We start from the raw sequence: 16,036 nt of genomic DNA, 5'->3' as shown, positions 1-16,036 counted from the left end.
GATGAGACCCCGTGAGCCCCTTTTCTGCCCATGATAGAATGCTGATGGGCCTGATGCAGTGCAGATTGCTATAGGTCATCACAGCAAGTGTGAGTTTAAGTGTGCAAACACCCAGTCACACCTGAAGGTCAGCATTCCCTTCACTCTTTCTCTGGCTCTTACATTCTTTCCATTCCTTCTACTTTGTTCCCTGGGCCTTTTAGAGGGGGTGAAATACATGTTTTATATTTAGTTGAACATCCAACAGTACTTGTCAGTTTGTGCCTAGCCTGGGCTACATAGTGATCTTCTTAAAAAAACAAAAACAAACAAATAAACAAACACAAAACCTGAAACAAAAACTAACTGGAAAAAAAAAACCAAAAAAAAAAAAAAACCAAAACAAAAACAAAAAACCCCACAGCAACTAAACCCCCAAGTTCTAGGTTAGGGGAGTGTAGCTCAGTAGTAGTAGAGAACTTACCTATGGACCACCCTGGAGTCAGTTCCCAGCACTGGAAGAAAGAGTGCAGGAAAGAAAAGGGCTACTTCTCCAAACCCCACTGTCCCTAGGCAGGGCTTGCATGCTCCTGGTACCCTCAGCACAGAGCCCCATTCACAGCAAAGGCCACAGTGGTGGTCTTTGGAGCTACGGAGGCTGCTGCTTCTAGGCAAGAAGGTGTCTGCCTTCTTAGTCCTTAGCTAGTGCTTGCGCCTCTGTCCTTTAATTGGTTAGTGCCCTTAGGATCAGCACAGAACAGGAGCCAGTGGCTAACGGTCAAATGAAGAGGGCAGCAAGTCCTGACTGAAGCACCCATTCATCAGTTAACAACTCTGCCTGTTTGCAGACAGCTCTCTGAAAAGCTGCATGCCATAAAACCAAATGGCACTGATTTCCATTTCTTTCCTGTCTCTAAGGTTCTAGTTGTCCCCTCCATGGGCAGGCGACAGTGTTATTTCTGAGCAAAACAGAAGGAACATGGCTTGTTGATTTCACCTATGTTATTATCTTGTGCTGTGATTCCATCCGGGAAATGGTATTCTCTCTTCCAGGTGGTCCCTGATGTTGCCTGTGGGAATGCCAGTTCCAACAACTCTGCGGGTGGCCGCCTAGTGTCTTTTGAAGTGCCACAGAACACCTCTGTAAAGTAAGTGCTTTCTTGGTTCACACCTTTTATGATCGACTCTATGTGCAATGGGCTGGGGGTGTCTACCATGCATCTGGTGTGTCACTGGCCAATCCAATGGGGATCTTGAAGGAATCCCATGTAGGAACCCAGTCTCTGCCACTCAAAATAAACAAGAGTAAGGAGGATCATGGTGGGAGGTCTGGTCAGCTGTGGGAAATCGGATTGGATAAGTCAGACCTGACAGGAGACACCCTGAAGCATTAGAAAGGATTTGGAGTCTGCCACCTCATCTCCCAGGTGACTTTTTTCTTCTAAAAATTTTAGTGGACCATTAAATCTGTTTGTTTAATTTACTTCAAATTAAAACAAAAATCTACACATCACAACTTTCTCTTTCAAAGCAAGCAGTATAGGAAAAGTGTTTCGTTCTAAATTTAAGCGGTTGAGGGACAGGCTGGCCATTGTCTCCTGGAAAATAGAAAAGAGGCAAAGGAAAACAGATTTGGCTGCCTAGCTAACTGCTGTATATAGGTGATTTACGTAGACCCAGGGAAGATGGCACACAGCTAGGAGTTGGAAGAAGCCAGCCCTAGAATGTTTCAGGCACACTGATCAGTCTGCCCTTCATTGGTACCATTAGCTGTCATCCTTCCTACTCTAGTCCCCACTGTCATCACCCCAAGGGACCCAGAAGGCATGAGACACATAGCTTTGGCCAGCTGGTTCTGTGCATTGGCTCTCTCCGTTATATGTGCATTGGCTCATCTATCCACGTATCCCATGGGTACTGACCAGTTTTGCCTGCCTGGCATTCCCCACAGTGAGCTTCCTAACAATGTCTAGCAGAGGAATTTTATTAAGCTCATTCTGCATTTGTCCCCTACCCTGCTCCCCGAGTTTGGCTGTGAGGTCACCCTGACAGAGGACATCTAGGTAGGCACTGGAGGTCTTGGAAGAATGTCCCCATAGGAAGAGGTGGAGTGTGAGGCCACTCCCAGCTTCACCAGCAGGGGGAACCCCATGTTAAGTGTTTCAGAGTACCTTCCATAGTGGCAAGGTTGGGAACTGGCTAGAGGTAAACACAACCCAGTTCATCACTATTTTAGTAAGGAGCTTATGTGTCTGCTCTTGCAGACTCCTCCTCCTGCTCTTTCTTGTGTTGCTCAGATCATCTGCCTTTGTAACCTACTCACCAACCCCATTCAGTGCGTTCCTTTTCTTCCTTCTCAAAAACCATGACATTTTCTGGACCTCTCATGGGTGGCATCCTTTGGATAGAAGCTACAGGATGACCCAGGCTGAGCAAGATGGGAATGACGCATGATCTATGGGCACCCCAAACTGATATGTGGGTGTCTCCAAACCCTTATATTGGACTTTCATGTATTCATGAATACAGTCATTTGTTAAGACATTACTGAGCCCTGGGAGCTTGTTCTGGGGGAAGAGCTGTGTGGAGTCTGCTGAGGGATGGAGGTGGGAACGGATCCTCTAGAGTACAAGGAGAATGACCAGCCTCTGGCACTGTGTGCTGGCATCATAGGTACAGCATAGGTGACAGGTGACAGGCTAGGGGTACAGTTTCCATGGGGAGAAGGAACACATAAAGCTTGGTGACCAGGCAGAAACCCAGAAAGACATGTTGGTGGCTTTTTGGTGCTGCAGCTCTGAGTGGCAGGGATGCAGGCCTGGGACTGCAGCTGAGAAGGGGCTGGCAAGAGTTCACTGCCCTTGATGACGTACTATTCTCTGTATCTTATCCTGCAAGCTGTGAGAAGACGAGAGACAGGAAGCATGGGGACATGACACACTTTGCTTACTTTGATGGTGTAGGTCAGAAGGGTGGGTTGGATTGCAGTGTGGATCTGTGATAAATTTAAGCAAGATTCTTTTTACATTTATCTGTAAAAGAGCTCATTCTGCTCTTCATTATTCATTATCATTACCAAAAGATGGGGTACAGAATAGTCACTTTGTGGTAGACTTGGAACAAGTGGGAGGTAGACACTTGGGTAAGTGTGGTTACTTTAGTGTGTATAAGGTGGGCGCTTGCTTTTATAACCATTTCTTTGCTTTCCTGACACTTTTGTGCTGATGTAAGGGTGTCTGTACTTTCATCTCGAATCTGGTGAATTGGTTCTACGATGAATCTTACTTAGTAAGAGCGGCTTTGCATTGATGCGTGATTCTTGTTTTCAGGATTCGGCAGGATGCCAATTCTTTGCTGATCTTGCTGTGGAAGGTCACAGCCACAGGCTTTCAACAGTGTTCCCTCATAGATGGTCGAAGTGTGACACCCCTCCAGGCTCCAGGGGGCCTTGTCCTGCTAGAGGAGATGCTGGCCTTGGGACCCAACCACTTCATTGGTGAGTTAGAGAAACCTTATCTACATCCAGTTCAGCCCAAGCCTGGTTTGGTGTTTAGATGTGGTGCATAGAGATTCTGTCTGGAGGATATGGTGTGAATGTCTAGTGATTGTATGTCCTCCACTTCAAAATGGTTTGAATGATAATCAGAATGTCCTGCTAACACTAGCATTTCCGGTGCGACTGTATGAGGTATGCATTTGAAATACTAGCTGACATCTCTCATCACTTTGTAGCATTGCTATAGGTGAGGATGCTGAGGGTGGGGGTGGGGGTTAGGAGGGAGGAATTTGCTAGAGTTTATATGGACTTACTTTTTTTTTTTGAGATGGGAGAGATTTTATGAACTCATGTGTAGTTTGAGCCCATGTTGCTAACAACACGATGAAACAAAAGACTGCTTTAAGGAGAACAGTGGTCTGCATTTGGGAGTGGGGACAGTCCTCAAGCCAGTGAAGGGAAATGTCGGGACTGAGGAGCAGAGTGTTAGCCTGTTCTGCTGTGTGTCAGCTCTCTGCTTCTTTCTAGAAAGAAGCCTGGGGTACTCTCAGGACGCCACTGTCTCCTCTTTCCTCTACATCCAATAGATCCCACATACTGGACTGATGGCTGACATATTATTTCCACACATGTCCTGTGTGTGGATGTCCTATCTATGTCTTTAGGAGGCCGACTCAGATTTGTATATTCTTGTAAAGCTCATTGATTAAAAGTATAGTTTAAGATGATTTATTATGAATTAAAGATAGATTATTATTTATTATTGATACTTAAAACATACAAATTGTAAATATTAACAGGATATCCTGTGGTATTACACTGTTATTGTGGTAAATATGTACATATATGTATTTATGTATGTATACATGTATACACACACATATATATTTACATATATATGATGCAGGTAGGTGCCCATGCACCGAGACATGTACATGGAGGCCAAAGACATTCTTGTCTAGTCAGTTTTCTTCTTCTTTCTTTTGTTTGTTTATTTATTTAACTGATACAGAATCTCACTACCCTAGCTGGCCTGGAATTTGATATGTAGCCCAGGTTGGCCTTGTACTTGCAGATTTCTGCATGCCACTGTCCCCTTAGTGCTGGGATTACAGGGGTGAGCCACCGTACCTGGCTCCTCCGATCTTTTTGCTGGGGTTTTGAGATGGAACTCAGGTCACCTGGCTTACATGGCACATGCACTCCCAATGTACTTTTTCCCTGTGGTATTTTCATGCATGAATACATTGTGCAGCCTCTGAACATAGTCAAGGGTCAGACAAGGACTCCATGTCACCAAGGACCTATCATTTCTTCACAGTGAAATGGTCAAAAGCCTCCTCCTGTGCTGCTGTTATGTTTTCTGCCGTCAGTCTGATGATCCTCTACAGAGGGTGTACGTGTTGCTGCTCTTTGGGATTTCTTCATGATTCCCACATTTAATATTTTTTACATTCTTTCTTCATCATCACTGCCTTATTAATATTTATACTATGCCGTGTGAAGAAGAGATGATGTGGGTGTCTGAAGTGTAGGCTCTTCTTGCTGTGCCTCTTCTGTCACCATCTCTGAATTGCCATCAAATTCCGCTGCCGCTGCCTTCTGCCTGATTATCCCTTCTGTTTTCCCCAAACATGTCTTTTCCAAATCTGTAATTGGCTTTATGCAGTGTTTGGGGGTAAATAAGTTGGTAACCTTTGCTTAGAGCTGTCGGCTCTGCAGGGAGCAGCAAGAGTGCTCATTAGCTCTCCAGTGACTCAGTTGCCCCGTCGTTTGTACTTCCAGACTCAAGTTCTTCGCTCCAGTCTTAGTCCCATGACACCCAGTGGCTTGCTGGTCTTGAATAAGGTGTTTATGTTTAATTTGGAGTCCCTTGGTGACATCGGAGTGATGGGGGTAAGGACCAAGCTAGCCTTCCAGCGGTGTGAGCTCTGTTAAGGTGTGGTGGAAGGGATGGATCCAGTGTTTCCTTAGGATGAAACCCCATGGAGTTCCTTCCCCAGGATTTCTCCTTTCTTGCAGCATTCTCTCCTTCCCTGTGGCAAAATGTGGCTCTGCTTAGTCGATGCCCAACTCAGCCTCAGTTGGCTAACCATCCTCTGGCTCCTCTGTGCCTTAGATGCCAAAGTCATCTACCCCATTTACACCTCCTCTCATAATACAACACCAAGACAAGAAAACCCATCCTCTCTGGAGTCTTTCATAAGAAAAATGACTACCCAAAGATTTTTCTCTCCATGGGTCCTCAAAAAAATCTCCATGGATTCTAAAAAACTAAATACTCCTCCCCCAAGCCTTCACCCCCTTTAACTCTTATTACCACATTTATTATCATTATGTTTATTTGTATGTGTAAGTTTATATATATGTATATGTGTGGTTACATGTGTGTGTATGTGTGTTTATGTGTGTATATGTGTGTATATTTGTGTATGTGTTTGTGTGTATGTGTGTATGTTTATGTGTATGTGTGGATAGGCATGTGTATGTGTGTTTATGTGTGTTTGTGTGTATGTGCATTGGGAGGCAGAAGTCAACTTCAGATTTAGTTACTCCTGTACCATTCACCTTGTATTTTCATACAGGTCTTTAAGTTTTTAGGCTAGGATGACTGGCTAGCACCACCAGGATGACCTTGAACTCCTGACTCTCCAGTCTCCACATTATTCACATCCTGAGATTACAGGCATGTTGTGCACCATCACACTCAGTGTATGTAATAATGGAGAAGGTGCCGAAGGCCTCACATACACTAGGCGATCCATTTATCAACTGAGCCTCAACCCTAGCCTAGGGGCATCCAAATTTGTGTTTGGATTTCTATTCACTCTTCGCACATGTTCACTGGCTCCCATACTTGTATCATGTATTCCTCCCAAGTCTGGCTCTGTCCCTGTCTTCGGCTCTTCTATACAACATCTGTATCAGCACCATTTGTCTCCCTTGCCCTCTGACAGCTGCACTGGCAGCTGGCATCCCACAACTGGGAATGAATGATCTTTGTTCCCCTCCTGAGTGTGCTTGTTGTGTTGGTCCTATGTGTTCTTGGACTGTGGATCTCTAGCGAGGAGAGCCCATATCATTGCCCCTTGCCACCCAGCATGGCCACTGGGTAGTACCCTGCCTGGCAAAATTCAGATGCACATCAGCTATTCCTCAGCAAATGTCACTTGAAGGAGAGATTCAGCTGCAAAATGTCAATCTTAAGAAGTCTTCATAGACTTTCATAACCCACCGCTGTGACATTTAAATGCCCTCCCTTTTTCTTTATTACATTACAAGAATTTTAGAGGATCAAACACACACACACACACACACACACACACACACACACACACACACACACACACACAGAAAAAAAGAAAAGAAAAAGAAGAGAAGGAGAGAAAGAAACTTTTGTTCTTTCTTATGGGAATGTCATTTAAGGTTTCTTGCTCTGGAAGTCAGGGTAGGACAGTTGGGGAAAGGTTAGAATGGTAGATTCATTAACATCTTCTTTTGATGAAAAACTCAAGATTTAAAATTGAAAATACAAAAACGCTGTCTTTTCGTGGTTATCTTACAACTATGGTTGGATAAAGTCTACTAAGCTCCTATAATAGAAGTGGGGAAGAAAGCCCCAAACTTGGACATGTTACATTGAAAAGTAATAGGGGGTGGAGTGGGCGGGTAGTGATTCATCCCAGCAGGCAGAGGCAGGTGGAGCTCTATGAGTTCCAGGCCAGCCTGCATTACAGAGCCAACTCCAGGACAGTCAGGGCTACACAGAGAAATCTCTCTCTCTCTCTCTCTCTCTCTCTCTCTCACACACACACACACACAAAACAAACAAAAAACCCTCCCAAAACCCCCAAAAACAAAAAAATCCAAAATAAGTAAATAAATACATAAATCCAAAAAGTAATAATTATTAAAGACCAAAAGCCAGGGCTACACAGAGAAACCTTGTCACACACAAAAAACAAATAAATAAGTAAATAAATTAAATAAATAAATAATCTAAAAATAGTTATTAAAGACCAAACGCAGAGGGAGTGCAAAATTGCCCCTCCCCCATGCATAATTTAGGTTGGTTCTTTTCTCTGCTCATCTCATTAGAAAATGGCTATGAGGTACTGAAGTTGTTTTTATTTTTATTTTTTTTTTTTTTTGCTGCTTTCTATAGTAATACAGTTCTTTTTTTTTTTTTTTTTTTCCATTTTTTATTAGGTATTTAGCTCATTTACATTTCCAATGCTATACCAAAAGTCCCCCTTACCCACCCACCCCCACTCCCCTACCCACCCACTCCCCCCCTTTGGCCCTGGCGTTCCCCTGTACCGGGGCACACAAAGTCTGCGTGTCCAATGGGCCTCTCTTTCCAGTGATGGCCGACTAGGCCATCTTTTGATACATATGCAGCTAGAGTCAAGAGCTCAGGGGTACTGGTTAGTTCATAATGTTGTTCCACCTATAGGGTTGAAGATCCCTTTAGCTCCTTGGGTACTTTCTCTAGCTCCTCCATTGGGAGCCCTGTGATCCATCCATTAGCTGACTGTGAGCATCCACTTCTGTGTTTGCTAGGCCCCGGCATAGTCTCACAAGAGACAGCTACGTCTGGGTCCTTTCAGTAAAATCTTGCTAGTGTATGCAATGGTGTCAGCATTTGGAAGCTGATTATGGGGTGGATCCCTGGATATGGCAGTCTCTACCTGGTCCATCCTTTCATCTCAGCTCCATACTTTGTTTCTGTAACTCCTTCCATGGGTGTTTTGTTCCCACTTCTAAGGAGGGGCCTAGTGTCCACACTTCAGTCTTCATTTTTCTTGAGTTTCATGTGTTTAGGAAATTGTATCTTATATCGTGGGTATCCTAGGTTTTGGGCTAGTATCCACTTATCAGTGAGTACATATTGTGTGAGTTCCTTTGTGATTGTGTTACCTCACTCAAGATGATGCTCTCCAGGTCCATCCATTTGGCTAGGAATTTCATAAATTCATTCTTTTTAATAGCTGAGTAGTACTCCATTGTGTAGATGTACCACATTTTCTGTATCCATTCCTCTGTTGAGGGGCATCTGGGTTCTTTCCAGTTTCTGGCTATTATAAATAAGGCTGCTATGAACATAGTGGAGCATGTGTCCTTCTTACCAGTTGGGGCTTCTTCTGGATATATGCCCAGGAGAGGTATTGCTGGATCCTCCGGTAGTACTATGTCCAATTTTCTGAGGAACCGCCAGACTGATTTCCAGAGTGGTTGTACAAGCCTGCAATCCCACCAACAATGGAGGAGTGTTCCTCTTTCTCCACATCCTCGCCAGCATCTGCTGTCACCTGAATTTTTGATCTTAGCCATTCTCACTGGTGTGAGGTGGAATCTCAGGGTTGTTTTGATTTGCATTTCCCTGATGATTAAGGATGTTGAACATTTTTTCAGGTGCTTCTCTGCCATTCGGTATTCCTCAGGTGAGAATTCTTTGTTCAGTTCTGAGCCCCATTTTTTAAGGGGGTTATTTGATTTTCTGAGGTCCACCTTCTTGAGTTCTTTATATATGTTGGATATTAGTCCCCTATCTGATTTAGGATAGGTAAAGATCCTTTCCCAGTCTGTTGGTGGTCTTTTTGTCTTATAGACAGTGTCTTTTGCCTTGCAGAAACTTTGGAGTTTCATTAGGTCCCATTTGTCAATTCTCGATCTTACAGCACAAGCCATTGCTGTTCTGTTCAGGAATTTTTCCCCTGTGCCCATATCTTCAAGGCTTTTCCCCACTTTCTCCTCTATAAGTTTCAGTGTCTCTGGTTTTATGTGAAGTTCCTTGATCCACTTAGATTTGACCTTAGTACAAGGAGATAAGTATGGATCGATTCGCATTCTTCTACATGATAACAACCAGTTGTGCCAGCACCAATTGTTGAAAATGCTGTCTTTCTTCCACTGGATGGTTTTGGCTCCCTTGTCGAAGATCAAGTGACCATAGGTGTGTGGGTTCATTTCTGGGTCTTCAATTCTATTCCATTGGTCCACTTGTCTGTCTCTATACCAGTACCATGCAGTTTTTATCACAATTGCTCTGTAGTAAAGCTTTAGGTCAGGCATGGTGATTCCACCAGAGGTTCTTTTATCCTTGAGAAGAGTTTTTGCTATCCTCGGTTTTTTGTTATTCCAGATGAATTTGCAAATTGCTCCTTCTAATTCGTTGAAGAATTGAGTTGGAATTTTAATGGGGATTGCATTGAATCTGTAGATTGCTTTTGGCAAGATAGCCATTTTTACAATGTTGGTCCTGCCAATCCATGAGCATGGGAGATCTTTCCATCTTCTGAGATCTTCTTTAATTTCTTTCTTCAGGGACTTGAAGTTTTTATCATACAGATCTTTCACTTCCTTCGTTAGAGTCACACCGAGATATTTTATATTATTTGTGGCTATTGAGAAGGGTGTTGTTTCCCTAATTTCTTTCTCAGCCTGTTTATTCTTTGTGTAGAGAAAGGCCATTGACTTGTTTGAGTTAATTTTATATCCAGCTACTTCACCGAAGCTGTTTATCAGGTTTAGGAGTTCTCTGTTGGAATTTTTAGGGTCACTTATATATACTATCATATCATCTGCAAAAAGTGATATTTTGACTTCCTCTTTTCCAATTTGTATCCCCTTGATCTCCTTTTGTTGTCGAATTGCTCTGGCTAATACTTCAAGTACTATGTTGAAAAGGTAGGGAGAAAGTGGGCAGCCTTGTCTAGTCCCTGATTTTAGTGGGATTGCTTCCAGCTTCTCTCCATTTACTTTGATGTTGGCTACTGGTTTGCTGTAGATTGCTTTTATCATGTTTAGGTATTGGCCTTGAATTCCTGATCTTTCCAGAACTTTTATCATGAATGGGTGTTGGATCTTGTCAAATGCTTTTTCTGCATCTAACGAGATGATCATGTGGTTTTTGTCTTTGAGTTTGTTTATATAATGGATTACATTGATGGATTTTCGTATATTAAACCATCCCTGCATCCCTGGAATAAAACCTACTTGGTCAGGATGGATGATTGCTTTAATGTGTTCTTGGATTCGGTTAGCGAGAATTTTATTAAGAATTTTTGCATCGATGTTCATAAGAGAAATTGGTCTGAAGTTCTCTATCTTTGTTGGATCTTTCTGTGGTTTAGGTATCAGAGTAATAGTGGCTTCATAAAATGAGTTGGGTAGAATACCTTCTACTTCTATCTTGTGAAAAAGTTTGTGCAGAACTGGAGTTAGATCTTCTTTGAAGGTCTGATAGAACTCTGCACTAAACCCGTCTGGTCCTGGGCTTTTTTTGGCTGGGAGACTATTAATAACTGCTTCTATTTCTTTAGGGGATATGGGACTGTTTAGAAGGTCAACTTGATCCTGATTCAACTTTGGTACCTGGTATCTGTCCAGAAATTTGTCCATTTCGTCCAGGTTTTCCAGTTTTGTTGAGTATAGCCTTTTGTAGAAGGATCTGATGGTGTTTTGGATTTCTTCAGGATCTGTTGTTATGTCTCCCTTTTCATTTCTGATTTTGTTAATTAGGATTTTGTCCCTGTGCCCTTTAGTGAGTCTAGCTAAGGGTTTATCTATCTTGTTGATTTTCTCAAAGAACCAACTCCTCGTTTGGTTAATTCTTTGAATAGTTCTTCTTGTTTCCACTTGGTTGATTTCACCCCTGAGTTTGATTATTTCCTGCCGTCTACTCCTCTTGGGTGAATTTGCTTCCTTTTTTTCTAGAGCTTTTAGATGTGTTGTCAAGCTGCTAGTATGTGCTCTCTCCCGTTTTTTCTTGAAGGCACTCATAGCTATGAGTTTCCCTCTTAGAAATGCTTTCATTGTGTCCCAAAGGTTTGGGTACGTCGTGGCTTCATTTTCATTAAACTCTAAAAAGTCTTTAATTTCTTTCTTTATTCCTTCCTTGACCAAGGTATCATTGAGAAGAGTGTTGTTCAGTTTCCATGTGAATGTTGGCTTTCTGTTATTTATTTTGTTATTGAAGATCAGCCTTAGTGCATGGTGATCTGATAGGATACATGGGACAATTTCAATATTTTTGAATCTGTTGAGGCCTGATTTGTGACCTATTATGTGGTCAATTTTGGAGAAGGTACCATGAGGTGCTGAGAAGAAGGTATATCCTTTTGTTTTAGGATAAAATGTTCTGTAGATATCTGTCAGATCCATTTGTTTCATCACTTCTGTTAGTTTCAGTGTGTCCCTGTTTAGTTTCTGTTTCCATGATCTGTCCATTGGTGAAAGTGGTGTGTTGAAGTCTCCCACTATTATTGTGTGAGGTGCAATGTGTGCTTTGAGCTTTACTAAAGTTTCTTTAGTGAATGTGGCTGCTCTTGTATTTGGAGCATAGATATTCAGAATTGAGAGTTCCTCTTGGAGGATTTTACCTTTGATGAGAATGAAGTGTCCCTCCTTGTCTTTTTTGATGACTTTGGGTTGGAAGTCAATCTTATCAGATATTAGGATGGCTACTCCTGCTTGTTTCTTCATACCATTTGCTTGGAAAATTGTTTTCCAGCCTTTCATTCTGAGGTAGTGTCTATCTTTTTCTCTGAGATGAGTTTCCTGTAAGCAGCAAAATGTTGGGTCTTGTTTGTGTAGCCAGTTTGTTAGTCTATGTCTTTTTATTGGCGAGTTGAGACCATTGATGTTAAGAGATATTAAGGAAAAGTAATTGTTGCTTCCTGTTATTTTAGTTGTTAAAGGTGGCATTCTGTTCTTGTGGCTGTCTTCTTTTAGGTTTGTTGAGGGATTACCTTCTTGTTTTTTCTAGGGCGTTGTTCCCGTTCTTGTATTGGTTTTTTTCTGTTATTATCCTTTGAAGGGCTGGATTCGTGGAGAGATAATGCGTGAATTTGGTTTTGTCGTGGAATACTTTGGTTTCTCCCTCTATGATAATTGAGAGTTTGGCTGGGTCTGAAGTTGTTTTTAAACCAAGCTGGCACTTCAATGTTACCAGCATGGAGGGGCTTAAAAGTATTCTTTCCATGATTGAGTGTTGATATGCAAAGACTTAGCCTAGAACTTTATGTTTTTCTAAGTCCTGTCCCATCCCATGGGCATGGGCTCCAGGGCCCTGCTGTGGTGGGATTAGGGCAGGTGTCAAACATAAAAGGAGGTGTTCTTTCACCTTCCAAGATAGTCCCAGGAAGCATCCTCCTTAGCTAGGTGGACCTCATAAGTCTGAAGGAGAATCTTTAAAAATGCCCCAGGGATTCTTTAAGACTCTTCAAAATGATGCTAACTAAGAAGTCTGCTAGGGTAGAGTAAAGTGTGTGAGCCTGTGTAAAGTCACCCACTCATAACATCACCCTCATGAGGCACTAAGGGGCTCCTGCAGTGTTTGAGCCTCTGTTTTAGAGAACAAGCTGCAGGTCAGGTTGGGGATTTTCTCAGTTCCATGAAACAAACACAAAGTTTACCTTTTAAATGATCAGCTTTTCCCTTTCTTTGCCTCCCCATTCTGTGTAATTTCCTTTCCTTCTTTCTTAGCTTTTTATTTTAAAAAGTAAAGATAATAGGATTTATATATAGATTAATTTGGAAAAAATAAATACTAAAGAATTAGTATAGGTGTGTGGGTTCATTTCTGGGTCTTCAATTCTATTCCATCGATCTACCTGCCTGATACTATACCAATCCCATGTGTAGTACAACTTGAGGTCAGGGATGGTGATTCCTCCAGAAGTTCTTTTATTGTTGAGAATAGTTTCTGGTATCCTAGGATTTTTGTAATTCCAGATAAATTTGCAAATTGCTTTTTCTAACTCTGTGAAGAATTGAGTTGGAATTTTGATGGGGATTGTATTGAATCTGTATTGCTTTTGGCAAGATGGCCATTTTTACTATATTAATCCTGCCAATCCATGAGCATGGGAGATCTTTCTATCTTCTGAGATCTTCTATTTCTTCCTTCAGAGACTTGAAGTTCTTGTCATATAAATTTTTCACTTGCTTAGGTAGAGTCACACCAAGGTATTTTATATTATTTGTGACTATTGTGAACGGGGTTGTTTCTCTATTTTCTTCCTTCCTTCCTTTCTTTTGTTTTTGATTTTGTTTTTGTTTTTGTTTTTGTTTTGTTTTTTTTTTGAGGCAGGGTTTCTCTGTATAGCCCTGGCTGTCCTGGAACTCACTATGTAGACCAGGCTGGCCTCGAATTCAGAAATCTACCTGCCTCTGCCTCTCAAGTGCTGGGATTAAAGGCATGCGCCACCACCTCCCTGCTCTAATTTCTTTCTCAGTCTGTTTATCCTTTGAGTAGAGGAAGGCCACCTACTTGGTTTGAGTTAATTTTATATCCAGCTATTTTGCTGAAGTATGGTAACTTGATCTTTGATAAAGGAGCTAAAACCATCCAGTGGAAAAAAGACAGCATTTTCAACAAATGGTGCTGGCTCAACTGGCGGTTAGCATGTAGAAGAATGCGTATTAATCCATTCTTATCTCCTTATACAAAGCTCAAGTCCAAGTGGATCAAGGAACTCCACATAAAACCAGATAAAGTGCCCTTCTGGTCCACTCGAACACCTGGGTGCCTTGCCAGTGGAGTCTCTGGACACCCGCAAGGACCCACACAGGATTCCCCACGGGATCCTAAGACTTCTGGTGAGTGGAACACAACTTCTGCCAGGAGGCAGGTTCGAACACCAGAAATCTAGGCACCTTCCCTGCAAGAAGAGAGCTTGCCTGCAGAGAATACTCGGACCACTGAAACTAAGGAGAAAGCTACCCTCCCAGGTCTGCTGATAGAGGCTAACAGAGTCAACTGAGGAACAAGCTCTAACCAGAGACAACTATAACAGCTAGCTTCAGAGATTACCAGATGGCGAAAGGCAAACATAAGAATCCTACTAACAGAAATCAAGACCACTCACCATCATCAGAATGCAGCACTCCCACCTCACCTAGTCCTGGGCACCCCAACACAACCGAAAATCTAGACCCAGATTTAAAAGCATATCTCATGATGATGGTAGAGGACATCAAGAAGGACTTTCACAACTCACTTAAAGAAATACAGGAGAGCACTGCTAAAGAGTTACAGATCCTTAAAGAAAAACAGGAAAACACAACCAAACAGGTAGAAGTCCTTAAAGAAAAACAGGAAAACACATCCAAACAGGTGATGGAAATGAACAAAACCATACTAGAACTAAAAAGGGAAGTAGACACAATAAAGAAAACCCAAAGTGAGGCAACGCTGGAGATAGAAACCCTAGGAAAGAAATCTGGAACCATAGATACGAGCATCAGCAACAGAATACAAGAGATGGAAGAGAGAATCTCAGGTGCAGAAGATTCCATAGAGAACATCGGCACAACAATCAAAGAAAATACAAAATGCAAAAGGATCCTAACTCAAAACATCTAGGAAATACAGGACACAATGAGAAGACCAAACCTACGGATAATAGGAGTTGATGAGAATGAAGATTTTCAACTTAAAGGGCCAGCAAATATATTCAACAAAATAATAGAAGAAAACTTCCCAAACCTAAAGAAAGAGATGCCCATGATCATACAAGAAGCCTACAGAACTCCAAATAGACTGGACCAGAAAAGAAATTCCTCCAGACACATAATAATCAGAACAACAAATGCACTAAATAAAGATAGAATATTAAAAGCAGTAAGGGAGAAAGGTCAAGTAACATATAAAGGCAGGCCTATCAGAATTACACCAGACCTTTCACCAGAGACTATGAAAGCCAGAAGAGCCCGGACAGATGTTATACAGACACTAAGAGAATATAAATGCCAGCCCAGGCTACTATACCCAGACAAACTTTCAATTACCATAGATGGAGAAACCAAAGTATTCCACGACAAAACCAAATTCACACAATATCTTTCCACGAATCCAGCCCTTCAAAGGATAATAACAGAAAAAAAACAATACAAGGACGGAAATCACGCCCTAGAAAAAGCAAGAAAGTCATCCCTCAACGAACCAAAAAGAAGACTGCCAGAAGAACAGAATGCCAACTCTAACAACAAAAATAAAAGGAAGCAACAATTACTTTTCCTTAATATCTCTTAATATCAATGGACTCAATTCCCCAATAAAAAGACATAGACTAACAGACTGGCTACACAAACAGGACCCAACATTCTGCTGCTTACAGGAAACCCATCTCAGGGAAAAAGACAGACACTACCTCAGAGTGAAAGGCTGGAAAACAATTTTCCAAGGAAATGTTCTGAAGAAACAAGCTGGAGTAGCCATTCTGATATCGAATAAAACGACTTTCAACCCAAAGTTATCAAAAAAGGCAAGGAGGGACACTTCATACTCATCAAAGGTAAAATCCTCCAAGAGGAACTCTCAATTCTGAATATCTATGCTCCAAATACAAGGGCAGCCACATTCATTAAAGAAACTTTAGTAAAGCTCAAAGCACACATTGCACCTCACACAATAATAGTGGGAGACTTCAACACACCACTTTCACCAATGGACAGATCATGGAAACAGAAACTAAACAGGGACACAGTGAAACTAACAGAAGTGATGAAACAAATGGACTTAAAAGATATCTACAGAACATTTTATCCTAAAAC

At 41.9% G+C, this 16,036-nt stretch overlaps 1 protein-coding gene across 1 annotated transcript in view; it reads left to right on the top strand.

Annotated features, from left to right (window-relative positions):
- Dner (delta/notch-like EGF repeat containing) overlaps positions 1–16,036 on the top strand; it is a 326,383-nt gene that overhangs the window by 112,091 nt on the left and 198,256 nt on the right. Inside the window, exons 3-4 of the mRNA NM_152915.1 lie at positions 1,033–1,127; positions 3,309–3,475. Coding sequence (NP_690879.1) covers positions 1,033–1,127; positions 3,309–3,475 — 262 coding nt within the window. The remainder of the gene's footprint in view (positions 1–1,032; positions 1,128–3,308; positions 3,476–16,036) is intronic.

Source organism: Mus musculus, chromosome 1 (genome assembly GCF_000001635.26).
Source record: "Mus musculus strain C57BL/6J chromosome 1, GRCm38.p6 C57BL/6J".
NCBI lineage: Eukaryota > Metazoa > Chordata > Mammalia > Rodentia > Muridae > Mus > Mus musculus.
This window is presented reverse-complemented; position numbering and strand designations above follow the sequence as displayed.